Raw genomic sequence first — 15,841 nt, 5'->3', positions numbered from 1 at the left:
TCCTGCTGCTTGGTTAGACAAACTCAGCGAAGAAGCATCCTTAACTGTGAAAACGAGTTATGGAGAGATAATTAATGTGTTGATGACCCCGGCATATCGTACGTTAATAAATTGTACAATATTAACTAAAAATTTCAGAGAGGGTTTTGTGACCGTGGTGTATGATGTAGAGATAGACCGATAATCGGTCGGGCCGATAATCGGGGCCGATATTTGACATATTGGTACATATCGGTATCGGTCTGTTTTATTAATCTGACGGCCGATATGAGCGATCCATTTAAAACTCCGTCTTTTCGCTTCGAATGCAGCCCAGAGCGTCTCTGTCTGTTATGGAGTCCAACTCCAGCAATGTAACGCCCATAGCAGCATTTGATTGGTTAGCCGTGCAAGAGCCAGAACCAATCAGTAGTGTATGCCTGTATCACAGTAGCCGGTCACACACGCACCCACGGACACAACGCGACAGACACATGCTTCGAAGGTAAGTTAAAAGAGAAGAGACTCCGCCGATCATTTCACCATGATAAGCTAAACACATTGAATTATGTTGTGTATTAAATGCACTATATGAATGGAGCTGCATTGCCTTGCATTGAATCCCCGCTAGCTAACAGTGGTGTGTTCAGCTTAGCATGTAGGCTAACACCCAGTAGCTAATTCGCTACTTGAACTACTCGGGGAGGGAATCACACACATTTTCACTTAATTAAGTAAATAATGTTTGTTAGAAAGGTTCCAAATATTAACAGTTGTCATTATTATATTGTCTAGTTCCATGTTAAGAGTAGAGTAATGTCATTATATTTACCTCTCGTGACGCACACATTGCATTCTGGGTCACGTCCACTACTTGTTGCATAGCGGTTATTATGCAGTGAGATGCCACAGTGACACTAAATAGCGTTTAGTTACTTTATATTGTGTTTATTTGTCGCACTGGTTTGCCATTGTGTGCCTTAAGCTTCGACGTCGATTTGATTGACAGCTCGTTGTGCACCTCGTTAAAGTCCGCTCCGTAACTAATTAAGTGTCTCAAACACCGTTTAACTACACGAACGTGTTCTCTTCCGTATGTTTGGCATTAGTAGAGAAGTGCACTAAAGTATAGTGTGCTTATTTGCTTGTTTTGTCTCTCTTTTCACGTCATGTCTGCTGTGAGTTGGGACATTATGCTCTCAATGGATGCCACTAATATGTAACATCTACGGCCGTAGTCGGCTGCAATTAATGTTCAGTGATGTAATTTCGTTACGTGCCTCATACTTTGAATAATGAGCTCATGTTTGGTGTGTTGTATAACTTTCTCGTGTGTTAGTAACTATTCATGTGGACAGCTAAGACAGTGCTTGTTAATGTGAATTAGCAATGTTGCAGCCCCGTTATTATTTAGACAAGTACATCTGTGCCATTAAGTGATACAGTACAGTACAGTAGTGAGAGAATAGTGGGCCCATAAATATTTATTAGTAGTTATTGACAGTTATAATTGTTTTTTGGTTTGTTTGTTTTTTCTCTTCAAAATAAGGATCAGGAAAACAAAAGGTTGATAATTTAATGTTAAATATAAATATTTAACCTTTAGACAGACACCAACACAATTAAACAGAATATTTGCACATTGTTAAGTATTTCAGAAACATAAATTTAAGACATGAAATAAACCTACCGTCCAGCCAAAAGAAATATGAAGCCACCTTATGGAACAATAAATCTATCAAACACATTTTAACCACTTAATATATGCAAAAATATTTCCAAAAGTTCATTTCCCTTTTTAATCAACAATTTTTGTATTTAACAATTGTTTTTTCTTTTGTCATCACTTTCATTTTTGGTTAATGTATGACATCTTTTTTTGTTTTTTTAATCTGAGACACGATGATGACCACAGAATCACTACTGTTTATATTTTGTTTTTTGGGCTGTCGTAATCGCGGGCACGTCTCAGTTCTCCTATCTGCTGCTCATGCTAGTTGTAGACATTGACAGGGAGCCACAAACTGAGAAATGAGATACTTGCAGTGTGCTTTTAGCTTAGCTGGTGTGTTGGCTGTGGGACATACCTGTGTCGTTTGAATCCATGCATTGGATCGTCACGGGAGTTGTTCTTTTTGGCTCGCGCGCAGTACCAACGCCGGCCCGAGACATACAAGTGCACCGAGAGGACTCGATAGCCATGGGAAATACCGAGATGTACGGCACCGGCTTCTGCTAACTGTCTCCATTTGTATGTTGTCACTCGTTGCGCGCGCGCGCGCCGTGTCGCGAGCACGGAAACACGGAAGTAGCTTGAATGGTGATGCTACTGAAATGTAAACAAAACAAGTAGAGCACGGCGCAGAACTCTTGCTATTGTTATGAAAACCATAAAGCCTCACTCGCAACCGATACGGTCGTTTAGCTCCCCTTGACGAACGATGGTTCGGTCGAATCGTTTTTTTGTTCCACCCCTACTGAAAACGTAACTTGTCTGACGTCACTCCCCCTGGCGAGAGGGCGGAGATGACCTCATCCCATAATGCTTCACGGACGGAGGATGGAAATAAATTATTTTTTTTTACCACTTTTATGGTCCATAATGCACACTTTTTTTGTTGTGTTGTGTGCCTGTTGGTTAATAAAACTAGTAGCAAAAGTATCATCACTTTTGTTTTGAATGTGCAAACCATTCATGACCAGACCATGGCTGAATTCAGTGTCGTGATCAATGACTTCTGTCTCATCTTCGTAGTTAGCAGTAGTTGTTTGTGACTGTTACAACAGTGAGATAGTTTGTCTTCTTCATGAAAATGTGGAGTAACGCATTGATTCTCTGGACAGTAACTTTAATCAGACTACTTTGTAGAATAAAGTAACGCGTTAGACTATTAGCTACTTTAGAAAGCAACTTTTTTGAGTAACGCGTTACCCGGCAACACTGCTTATTGAATAGATAATAGTTCCATTTACATGTTGGCTGTGTTCCCAAAAATTCCTGAAAGGTTATTTCGGCTTACATAAACAAATAAAACAAGCCCTTACGGTTCTAACAAGGACAGTAAAACATATTTAGGTCATTCTAAGTGCAACCGATCATAGGGAAAGGAGCCGCTGTAAAAAGAGTGTGATTAGATTTATATCCTTAAATCATCAAAGGTTACTCTTTAGGGGTGTAATCTAATGGAAGCCGGGGCTGACACTCTAAAACTGGGGCGGTGAGAACCTAAACGAATCCTTTTCGACGCCAGCTTGAAGCGTCCCCGTCATCTCTGTAAATCCCGTGTTACTACGGTTTGAGATAAAAGGGGGGCCTTAACCCTTTGTAACGGAGAGTTGGCCAGGTAAGCGAGATCAGACACTATATATATATATGTATATATATATATATATATATATATATGTATATATATATATATATATATATATATATATATATATATATATATGTATATGTATATGTATATATATATATATATATATATATATATGTATATATATATATATATATATATATATGTATATATATATATATATATATATATATATATGTATATATATATATATATATATATATATATATATATGTATATATATATATATATATATATGTATATATATATATATGTATATATATATATATATATGTATATATATATATATATATATATATATATATATATGTATATATATATATATATATGTATATATATATGTATATATATATATATATATATGTATATATATATATATATATGTATATATATATATATATATATGTATATATATATGTGTATATATATATATATATATATGTATATATATATATATATATATATATATATATATATATATATGTATATATATATGTATATATATATATATATATATATATATATATATATATATATATATATATATATATACATATATATATATAGTGCTCCCCGCAGTGGAAAAACAAAATACAATCCCGGCAGGCATATTTTAGGGCTACAAAACTTGGCAGGCATGTGGAGCACCCCAAGACGCACAAAAAAGTCAATTACAGCCATATGCTAAAATGAGCAGGGGTCATAGTTTTGAGGATTCATCTGATTGAATTGAATTTGGGCTGTACCATCTCAAGACCTGGGAAAATCTTGGAAATACTATGTCGGCAGTGCAGCAAATTTTGTGTTTCATATTTCCTCCACCACATAGGACATGCTTAATAACTCCCCTGTACATACTTCCAAAAAAATCCTAAACTTGGAATGGATATTCATAGTCATGGCCTGAAGGCATGTATACCATAATAATTCTGTTAAACATATAGCGCCACATACTGGTGACGACATGTCTTTTTTACATTTTTATCTACTGCGCCAAGCCCGTTGAAGGTATCCAGTTTGTTGGAAACGTCTTAAGATGTTGATCATGCCTTACAACCTAAAATTGTGACTTTTCGCCAAAGGGCGTGGCCATTATGGTGCCGGAAAGTCTGATGATTCACTGTGGCAACACAAGCTGCTTTAACATGAGCCAGAGAATCCTATCTTTTCATAATTCCACACATTTGATGAGATTCAAGCCCTGAAGACATCTACGAACTTATATTTCATCGTTGTAATAGTGCCACCTACTGGAAAAAAGGAAATACATGTTTTTTTTCCTTCAAAGTTTGTCCTCCTAGTGAGTGGGTTTACCAGATCTACCTCACATTTGCCCAAAAGAGTGTCGGGCCTTCATGATGTTAAAGAGGGGTTCAAGTCCAATAAATGAGGATCATTCACAGCAAATCGATCAGTGTTAAATTTCCAGTGTTTGATGAAATATGCAGTAAGCAGTGTTATTATAACACTGTTAGGATTAAAAGTTACACTTTCAGAGTTAATTTCCTTCAGTGTTGCGGTGGATGTTGGGTGTAACCTGAATAGTACTACCTTGAGTGTTAAATTGACCACACCCTCATTTCTGGAAAAGGAGAAACTTTACAATTTTCCAGTGTGCTGTCGACATTCTAATAGCGATACATTGGTCCTCTCCTGACCCTGACAGAGTCGGTTTGGTCGGAGGCCAATGTGACGATGCCAAAGTGACAAGAGACCAAAACTATGCTGATTCTCCAAATAGTTCAAGAACAGCTTCAAATTCACTTTGGATGCACCTTTTGAGGCGTTTTTGGCAAAAATGGCAGGAATGATAAGAGTAGGCTACGAATACAAAATTTAACTCTTTTCCATGTGATGACTTATGTTGTACATTATACACAAACAATATCTGACCAAATTTCTGAGACTTGACTAACCTCAAAATTTCGATTTCCAGGCCTGGGGTGTCTGTGTGGATGGAGGTTAGGCAGGTGTTTTCTTCAGCCCGCGGGGCCTTTATTGAACCATTGCCCATGTCCAAACATTGGCCTGCCACCATAGGAATTGCTCTCACAGCTATTTGGAAGCGGCGTCTATTTGAGATGTTCTGCAACAGGACATGCCTGATGTTGCAGTTTTTGATGCTAAAAATGTAGTATAAGCACATACAGTATAGAGCAGTATTTTCAATTAACAATAAAATGATCACACAATGATGTAACAATATAAACATGTCAGGTACAAAACTAAAGAATAATGTAAACTACTCTGCATATTGCTGGTGTTGGGCCAAAACCTTGTACCTCCAAAATAGTTACTTCTCAGGAGACCCCAACAACGACGTTGGCATGCTTGTTCAACCATTAACATTACATCATCAAAGATAGCAAGCCACTTTCAACACAGTTAAGGCTGTTTGAATGTGCTATATAAATAAATATGACTTGACTTGACTTTAGATTGGTCAATAATTTCTTAACTAAAAAAAATAACACCCACATTGGGAGACTGACTAATAGTATAAATTTTTGGAAAATTATGATCTTTACCAACTTGTGACTTATGAGGTTTCGGCCCAACACCAGCAATATACAACATAAATAAAAATGCTTTATTTTCTGTATGCTACAAGCATGCAACAAAGCATACATTTGTCAATATTATGCATTTTAGGATCTTACTCATTTGGGTCCAATTTGTCCTCTAAATTGATAGCATTCACAATTTTAATGAATAGATAAATGACTTCAGTATTTACCTTTAAATTTCCTGTGTGATTAAATCATATTGGTAATCCGTGTTCCCTCAAGACATCTACGTCCAGCTGCATCTTGTCTCTCTGCTGCCCATAAGCACAATGACGCCATTTGCTGCAAGGGGCCGTTTTTTCATGTTACCAAGGTTGCGTTTGATTAAATTGAAGTATCTGGCAGCCCCTAGTGGTCTTAAACTGTTTGACATAGTGAATGTGTGCCTGTGTATCTCTGGTCACGGGTAGGTGGGAAGAAGGGACCATATTCCGACATATCCCTGAAAAGAGGGGATCTCACCGAGAAGTGGATACACTCCTGAGGTCCCCACTTTTTTACACCTCTTTTTGAGGGTCAAAACTTCATTTTAGAGTAATGCAATAATTGGTTGAGGTTAGGGAAAGGTTTAGGGAAAGGAATTATGTCAATGAGAAGTCCCCTCTTTTACAGTACCTAAAGATTGTGTGCGTGCGCGTGTGTACCCTGCCCACTGCCCGATGCCGCTGGGATAGGCTCCAGCACCCCCGCGACCCTTGTGAGGAGTAACCCGTTAAGAAAATAGATGGATGGATGACTTGACAACAGGTTCCAGGAGGGAAACAGGAGAGTTTTTTTTTTTTTTTTTTTTTTTTTTTTTAGTGGGGGGTTACTGGGACAACACGAGTTACGGGTTTAGATATATTCTGTGAAGGTTTGCCATGCCATGCAGCTACCAGGGAAGAATCACTGCTCCTGACTTGTCCTTCACAGCAAACACACACCCCACGCACACACCCCCACGCGCACTCAGAACTGGTTGCCAGCCAATCGCAGGGCACACAGAGACGAACAACCACTCACACTCACAAGCACATGCAGGGACAATTAGAGCGCCCAATTAACCTGCCAAGCATGTCTTTGGAATGTGGGAGGAGACCGGAGTACCCGGAGAAGACTCACACAGGCATGAGGAGAACATGCAAACTCCACCCAGGAAGCCCAAAGCCTGGACTCGATCTTGTGTCCTCAGCACTGGGAGGCGAACGTGTGAACCAGTCATTCACCGTGCCGCCCCAAGTTAGGTCATCTTCGTTTATATTGCACTTTCAAACAGCCTTAGTGAAAAATACACTAACAGTAGTGTCTTACTTTAGTGAATTCTGTCTGAAAGGTACAACCAAATAAATGGTTCTATTGCGCCGTTTCAGATGTGACCATGCAGTTTTAAAGGCCCTGTAAAGTGAACTGAGAGAACAGTTTCAAAAATACAATACATGTTTAAACATAATGTCTAAAAACATGTCCAAAGAAGACTTGGAAGTATTTATTACTCAATTGTGATAGATACTGTATAGCGTTAAACTATTTTTTAAACCGTATCAGTTTTCCTTATTTTTTTTCTTGGTGTGGCTTAAACAGTGCTTAGTGGCACACAGAGTATTCTTGTTTACATCGGCAGCTCAAGTTATCATTGGCAGTTCCGAATATCCGAGCATTTCTGATATTTCTCCAGTGCAACACAATACAAATGCGTCCTTTTCACGGTGAAGTCAAACGCCATATTGTATTGCTTTTTCCTGTGACTAGCATACAAACCAAGACAGATTGAAACCTGACGGTTAGGAGTGCCATATAAATTATGATAATAAAAGCATGCATTAGTTTCTCTGTGTTTTGTAGAGAGCGAGACAAGCGAGCAAACTCTATCTATAGTCTTTCAATGGTGAAATCCAGTTTTTATAACATTCTTAGTGAGTGGAGTAAAACATAAAAAAAATAATGCCCAAGTTTTTAACTTGTGAAATATTAAGATATGGTGCTTTTAATTAGGCAAAAGTTTCTCTTTCTCTGAGTTTCAGGATAAATAACTAAAACTTCAGTTTTTTTCTTGGTTGAGCTGTAAAGAAAAAAAAAATCTCTGCCATCCAAGACTTAAAGTCTAAAATCCAGTTAATAAGGATATCAAGTGATCCTGGGTCATTAGAAGACACGGAAATGTAGAGCTGACCTGAGTATCATCAACACAATTATGAAAACTAATTCTGTGTATCCTGATGATGTTGCCTAATGGCAGCATGTACAAATTAAAAAGTGACGGACTTAAAATTGAGCCCTGGGGAACACCACAGTCCATGTTGCATCTCTCTGATGAGGAGTGTTCACCCAAGAGTAACGTAAAATTCTCTGCCGGTCAAGTAGGACTTAAACCAAACAGTAGCAATATCGTATTGCAATTTCTATTCTGTTGAATTTCATCTTGTGGTCTACAGTGTCAAATGCTGCGCTTAGATACAGCAAGACCAAGACAGAACGCATTCTAATATCATTTAAAACCTTGATCAGGGTCGTCTCAGTACTACGATTTGTCCAAAATCCAGTATTGATCATTATCAACTCACACTGGCTCCTCCCCTGCACTTATCTGTTTTATCCCATTTAAACACATCACATGTGACATATACTGTATTTACAGACACAGTATACATATATACACAAAATACAGAATTTAGTGAACGTTGACAGTTTTTATTATTATTTTTATTCTCATTCAATGACAGATGAGGAAAAGCAGTTAGGCATTCAGTGATGACAGCTGCCATTATATGTGTATTTAAAGGTTCTCTCACAAGGATCTATAAATAGATCGTATCTCAGTGAACACCACAACTGGTCATGTTGTATCTCAGGAAGAAACATACTGTACATCTCATTTCACTATTGTTGTTGATAGCACATAGATCTGCACAAACCTCATTCATTTGGCAGCTTTCAATTAACTGTGCATGAAAAACTACAATACTGTATGTATAATTGTATACAGTAAAGAAAAACAAAATTACAAATATAGTTAGTGCCTCAAAAAAGCTTACCAATCACATGCAAAGTGTATATAATGCCCATCTTGTCCAAAGTTGGACATTTTACTCATCTGAAGACAACAGAATTTCAAATAAATATATAGATTCTTGATGATTTCTGCTTTTATCAACATTTTTTTTTTTGAAAACCAAAAGTACTGTAAATCAAAAACATTGCGTTATGGGTGTCTTATCTTTATAACAAGTATTTTCTGTTATTGGAAAAAAACAAAAAACAAACAAAAAAAACATTACATCATGCTTGGTGGAGACCAAAAATGGTACTGTGACTAGGAACAACATGAAAGTATGACATTTCACTGACAAAATCCCCATACAGCAGAAAACCTTGCACTCAAACATCAATGTTATTACGCTAGGGTTATTTGATTTGTTATCGAGTTGAAAGAGAAACAAGCTCCTGAAACTGTTTCAGGTACTTGCAAACAATTTACAAATGTTAGAGTTTAAAAGTGCATTCACTGTTAAAAGCAGCAAATGACATTTATGATTGCTCTATTGATTTGCTTTTCATATTGCTTCAGTAGATAAAAACAACAGGAAAAAATATAAAGTACATTTAAAATTTTAGTCTTTAACTACTTTGAATAAAGGTAAATGTTTTGATTAGATAGTTGAAAAAATCCCAATCTTTTATTTGACACTTGAATTAATAATTTGACATTAATTTGTGGTGACTGAAATACACCCTCATATAGTATGTATACATAGACATATAGAGGGGTGGTTAACTGTCAGTCACATAAACAATTTTTGTTTGAAAATATATAGCATGGCATATAAGATTAATTATACACATCATTTTCGCATGGCCAGTTCATAGATTGTCCTCTAATGCACAGGAAATCGTAGAAAACACACATTCAATCATTCTTACTGTGTACATTCATTTAATAAAAAGAAAGAAAGGAAGGAAGAAAAAAAAATAGAGCCACTTTTCCTACACAGTATGGTTGAGTTCACCATGGTACAGTTTGGAAGGGTAGACTGTGATCTGGTTTGCATGTCCAGAAACGGACATGTGTGACGATGGTGCCAGAATCTGCTAACGATATTTAATTATGCTGGATGTTTATTTATTTTTTTCCCCCATCTAATGTTGGCAGCATTCAGTTTAACACCAGAACCATACCTTGTCGAAATTTGTCTGCACTACACAGCAAGGAGCAGCTTTCAGAGACAAACAGGAAACTGTATGAATAAATGTGCAATAACAATTCTGATGCCTGCGCATCGATACTTGTATTGGAAAAAACAACAATATTCCCATCTCTTTTTTTTTTTTTTTTTTTTTTGACTGATTTGAAGGTTGAAGACACTTCTGATGCTATTCAGACGATATACCTTGGTTGGACATATCACTATTGTCAAATTATTTTTTCTTATCTTTTCGATGGGTAGCCTACCTTTTTTTTTTTTTTTTTTTTTTTGGCCCAGGACGCTTTCACGAGTTGTTGTTGCTTTTTAAATTCACTTGAACTACAATATTTAAGTAATGTGTGAGTTTCATTGATTAAGTTTAATTAAATTTGCATTTATTATCATAACTATTAGTTGTTATTATTATTATTAGTTATTTATTTTAATTTTTTTAATTAACAGAGGGGTACTAAAAATTGTATCCATATGTGTATTTTTTGATTGCTGGAGCCTCCATCAATTTAAAAAAGTCGATCAATTAGCAACCCAACTTAATGTCTTGTGGCACTGTACTACCTCAAGTAAGCCAATAAAAGATGGATTATACAGTTAATGTTTTGGTACTCTTTACATGGATCTCAAGTAAACTGTGCCACGTGGTATCTGAATAGATATAGTAGGTCCAGAACCATTTATAGCATGCATACGTGCAGTGTGATTCAAGTGGTTCCACAAATACAGCTTTAATTTAATCAATTTGTCACTCCAAATACTAATGGCCAACGACTGAATCCAACTTCATGTATACTGTATGGTAACAAAAAACAATAACAACCAAAAAATAAAATAATTAGTTAAATAACAAGGAACAGGAAATAAAATAAATGATCTGAAATAGACCAAACATGAAACTATATAAAAAAAAAATGTACTCAATCATATCCTTGCTTATTTTTCTAAATACAGTACAATCAAATCTTCAATATAGTGTACATCTTAAACTTATGGACAGTCATTATTTGGAGTTGGACAAGATCAATTTACAATTGTAACGTGTAGTTCGAGCATGTGCTAAATCTCATGAATGATGTTTGGGATAGACAAGAAGGGAGGATGTGAGCAAGATTCTCTCATCCAAACATGCCCCAGACAATTTTTCTCATAAGAAGTTGTCAAAACTGCACTGGAATACTTTGACCAGTTTCACTTTTGATGGCTGTAATGGCACTAAGTTGGTTGGCATAACGTCTTGTAATAAAACGATTTATATTGTAAATGCAAAATTCTTGCTCAACAAAGACGAAAATAACATCGGCCTGTTTTACAAGGCAGCTGTCAATAATGACATAAGGAATGCTTTTCTCCACTAGCGTGTCAAAGAAACAAGAGGTGCATGTCTACAACTGACAAAGACTGACATGTTGATTTGGCATTGTTTTGATTGATTATCTACACGTACACAAATGGAAGCAGGTGCACTTTCACTCAAATCCCATCAAAAAGTATTGCTCAATATTATTAGGAAATTTATAAACAGAGCTTACAAATGCTAAATGCATACAGTATGTTGTATACCTATGGAGGACCAAAACTGCCAAAATTCGAAATAAATAAATGACAAAATAAATAAATAAATGGCTAAAAGTGAAAATGAAAATTAATATAAAAAAATATAATTCGAAAATTATGTATAAAAAAAAATAATCTAAATGGAAATAAATACGTTTTCATTTTCACTTTTTATTTTTTAGTCATTTATTTATTTTGAATTTTGGCAGTTTTGGACCGTACTGCCAGGTCGAAATGTTATTCAAATGAGGGGGCGGTCCTAAGCGTGTCTTGGGTTGGATTCCGCCGTTGCAAACTGCCTGTAATTGGTCGAGTATTCAAAATAAATAAATGACTAAATACATGACTAAATAAATAAATGACTAAATAAATAAATAAATGACTAAATAAATAAATGAATTATGTACTAAATAAATAAATAAATGACAAAAAGTGAAAATAAAAACGGATTTATTTCCATTTATATTTATTTTTTTGGATATAATTTTTAATTTATATATATATATTTTTATATTAATTTAAATTTTTACTTTTAGTCATTTTATTTATTTAGTCATTTATTTATTTTGAATTTTGGCCCTCCATAGGTATACCAAAGACACTGAATGCACGTGCTGCTTATTATGAATAGTAAATAACACATACATTTATTACTTTGTATGTGGGTACATTGCAAGCTATATACAAAGCTTGAACATGTTTATACTGTATATACAATCATATTGTTTATATTTTACAATACTTACAATTATAGTTTGAATTATTGAGTATGTCAACACTTCAATAGAAAACAATCACCATTATCACATATGTGACCAGCCATGATGTGAAGCTGGTTGCAAAGCAAATACTCTAGAACCCACTCTTCAAAATTCTGGATATTATAGCTGCATTATTATTGTTTTTTTTTTTTTTTTTTTTTTTAGAAGGCAGTGATTTAGATAAAATGTGGAAGGAATCATCATTAGTCACTCGCCTGTTCTTACGTCGTCGTTTTTTATGCATCCCACTGTATCCATCTTGTGAGCTGTTCAACATCAATGTCACACCAAACTCCCAAGATGTTAAGCTGATCATCATGTATACTAAAAGTTATCCATCAGCGGGTATGGTTCTATATATTTGTGTGGCAGTGAAGGCTGTTCTATCCCATCACCTTTACAACAAACAAAAGATGGCCTCTAACGTGTGTCATGTTGAAATCATTTTGCTTGCGACAGTGACTGGAGCCTCAAACATGGCTGGCTCTGTATCCAGTCTCACAGGAAAATGTTGACATGGCAACTACAGGTTCTGGTAAAGATATCTCTGAATGCCTTCAGGTTTCTCCCAGCTGGCCCCATGGGATAATCTCTGGTGGTCTTACTTCTTAGCCAGTTGGAAGGGGTGTTGACCCTAAAGGATTTATGAAAACATAGTCAAACAATAAGACTTCTGGTGCATAAGAGGCTACGATCTGCTGTATGTCCTATGTGAAGTGAAGTCCAGAGTATTGGGTGATTTGGTTAATGGGGCTAAAGTTCACCTCCATTTTCTAATGTATCTGCATAAGCAAGATTTGATTTAATAGTGTTGTTTGCGACATGAGCCAGAGCAAGAAAAAACAAAACAAAACGCTTCGACCCACACACCATCAAACTCCTGAACAAATGACATCATAATCCGCCAAACAAACTGTACAATATTTTTATTGTTTGATTTTGCTCACTTTGTTTCCACTGTGCAAGAGTTCTGCAACCTGGTGTACTTGAATAGTGGAATACCTGACTGAATTTATGCACAATGCCCTTTTCATTCACAATTTATTAGGGATGTAACAATATCCAAAATCACAATATGATATTATCACGATATGAAGCGCACTACGATAATTATCTCGATATTGTGCGGTGGTTGGTGATTTTTAACTAAGGCCACAATATTAGATTTTAAACATAGAAGGGCCAAAACATCCCTAATGAAAATTAAATTGCACTCCAAAAATAGCCACCAGAGGGTGCTAGAATTGCACAAATGGAAATCAACCTGACTTTTTTAACAGCTGTGTTCCTTTTAAATATCGTGAACATGATGACGACGATATTGTGGCAGTTTTACTATATTGCCTTTATCGTTACATCCCTGCAATTTATACTGTCATTTTTAACAATAGCTCTTTTTTTTGTATCTTTTATATTCTTACTGTAAGTAGATGGAGACAAGCAAATTAAGAATTTCATTGCTCACTGCTAATGTGTTTTTACAAATATTGAATATTGAATTTACATAGGATAGCAATATTTTGGTATCACTCTAACTAACCACCTATCTACCCAAACTTCAATGATCATTATTGTTAACTGGGAAGGGTAGAGACCATTAATTATAGACAATGATGGCGAATGTTTGTCAATGGCACAACACAGAGGTATTGTGATGTTTGAAACTCGAGGAAGGAGAGATTAGCTCCATTAAAATAGTGTAGGTAGTATTTTTAATGATGGTACGACTTTTGTCCCATCGTGAGTAGCCACAGTGTGTCATACACATAATTTGTCCATTTGTTTTTTTCTGTGCTTGGGACTAAAAATATCTTGGTATTATGACACTGACTAGAAATCAAACCTGTGCCATCTACACGGAGGGGAGCACAACCAGCATGTAATGAAGTACAGGAGCTTCTTATGCTTGCCAACTAAAATACTGATGTCAAATATTGCTCATTTAAATATCAACATTCACATCATATTATGACAGTGCTACAGTACAAATGTGCTTTGTGTTCGTCATGATTTTTGACTCTGGATTCCACTTTACAAGAACGTGTACAGGTTATTTGAAAACAATTCAAAAACTCACCTCATTCGGTGCATGCAGTGTGGCACACAGCTACTACTATAAATCATAGTGGATTAACAACTGCAAACAAGCTCCAGGTTAGTGATCAATGCCTTTAACTATGTAAACATTATTTGTATGTACTTTTTTGTATAATAACTTGATCTTGGGTTTGTTATTATTGACAGGCTAATGCTCAGTGATGAATATTTTACCACAAAAATACTTTCAGAAGTGTTTAAAAAAAAAAGCAATAAATCAAGCCTGGAAAGGGGATAAATAAAGTAAAATGCATGTTAGTGGTAAATTCACAAATGTTCAAGTTTTAAACAAGTTTATGTTTATTTATGGGGGCATGATTGTCATTTTAGAACATACACAACATTTTGAACACATCAAAGTAAGACAGAAAAACTGAAGCAAGCTTGTGTCTAAGGCACGATTTAATGGGAGGTTGGGACACAATGAATATTCAATTGCTGGCAAGGATCCAAGAAGTCTCATAGCAACGTCATTATCTCGAGGCAGACCAAACACAAAACCTTGTCAGAGAGAAGCACAATGTAATGGATCAATGTATAAACCAATCAGTGCAACATTTTCTCCCCCAACAGCAGGTGAATTGGTGAATTGGGTGAACTCAATAAGCCAATACATGTGATGATGCTTGTTGACAAAATTGGTCATGAAGCAAAAAAATAAATAAATAAAATTGCCTGGGCTAAATTAAGGCTTTCATATGATTGGAGCAATGTGGTAGTTGTAGCTTTAGGGTGAGCGTTAACATTTAGGCTATGACTGACAACAGATTTCAATAATGACAAGAAGACAAAGACACAGTTGCGTTAATACAGTTATGAAGCATGAAGTGCTGTATTAAACAGTACTGTATTGGTATGAACAACATAATATGTACTGAAGTCAGAAACGTTGTTATAATGCCAAAATTACTGATATGCCACTATGCAAGTAACACGTTCAGAACATTTCATGCATTTGAAACTGCTTAGGAAATATAAGTTGAGACAAGAGTGTATTTGGTTTGTTGAAAATTTATGTACACAACACATTTGCAAAATAAAGTATTAGGTACATATAAATGACTTGGCTAGCCATAAAATAGAGAGCTAATTGTAGTGCAATATATCTATTTTTAATATATTTTTAAAATATTATATTCATTAAAGTGACAGTGAGTAGAATTTAGTGCCATCTAGTGCTGAACTAATAGAATGCAACGACGTCAGTTCATAACACTTGCATTTTGAAGCAAACACGTGCACGTGCACAACAGTGCCTCAGAGAGATCACACTTTCTATGTTTGCAAAGTTCTTCTTCCGGTATACGTAGCAAAAAGATGATGGCGAAACATGT

The 15,841-nt window shown here is 35.6% G+C and overlaps 2 protein-coding genes across 2 annotated transcripts in view; both read right to left on the bottom strand.

Annotated features, from left to right (window-relative positions):
- The window catches only part of prkg2l (protein kinase cGMP-dependent 2, like), a 70,860-nt gene extending 64,663 nt beyond the window's left edge, over positions 1–6,197 (bottom strand). Inside the window, exons 1-2 of the mRNA XM_077496377.1 lie at positions 6,091–6,197; positions 5,270–5,476 (exon numbers count right to left, since the gene is read on the bottom strand). Of these exons, the coding sequence (XP_077352503.1) occupies positions 5,270–5,391 (122 nt within the window). The 5' untranslated portion in view covers positions 5,392–5,476; positions 6,091–6,197. The remainder of the gene's footprint in view (positions 1–5,269; positions 5,477–6,090) is intronic.
- An 8,603-nt stretch (positions 6,198–14,800) lies between these two features.
- The window catches only part of col13a1 (collagen, type XIII, alpha 1), a 77,227-nt gene continuing 76,186 nt past the window's right edge, over positions 14,801–15,841 (bottom strand). Inside the window, exon 37 of the mRNA XM_077496126.1 lies at positions 14,801–15,841. This exon is cut by the window's right edge and continues 819 nt beyond it. The gene's annotated coding sequence lies outside the window, so the exon portion shown is untranslated.

The sequence above is a fragment of the Festucalex cinctus genome, chromosome 14, assembly GCF_051991245.1.
Source record: "Festucalex cinctus isolate MCC-2025b chromosome 14, RoL_Fcin_1.0, whole genome shotgun sequence".
In the NCBI taxonomy this organism is placed as follows: domain Eukaryota; kingdom Metazoa; phylum Chordata; class Actinopteri; order Syngnathiformes; family Syngnathidae; genus Festucalex; species Festucalex cinctus.
The sequence above is the reverse complement of the archived record's forward strand: the minus strand, read 5'-3'. Positions and strand labels throughout refer to the sequence as shown.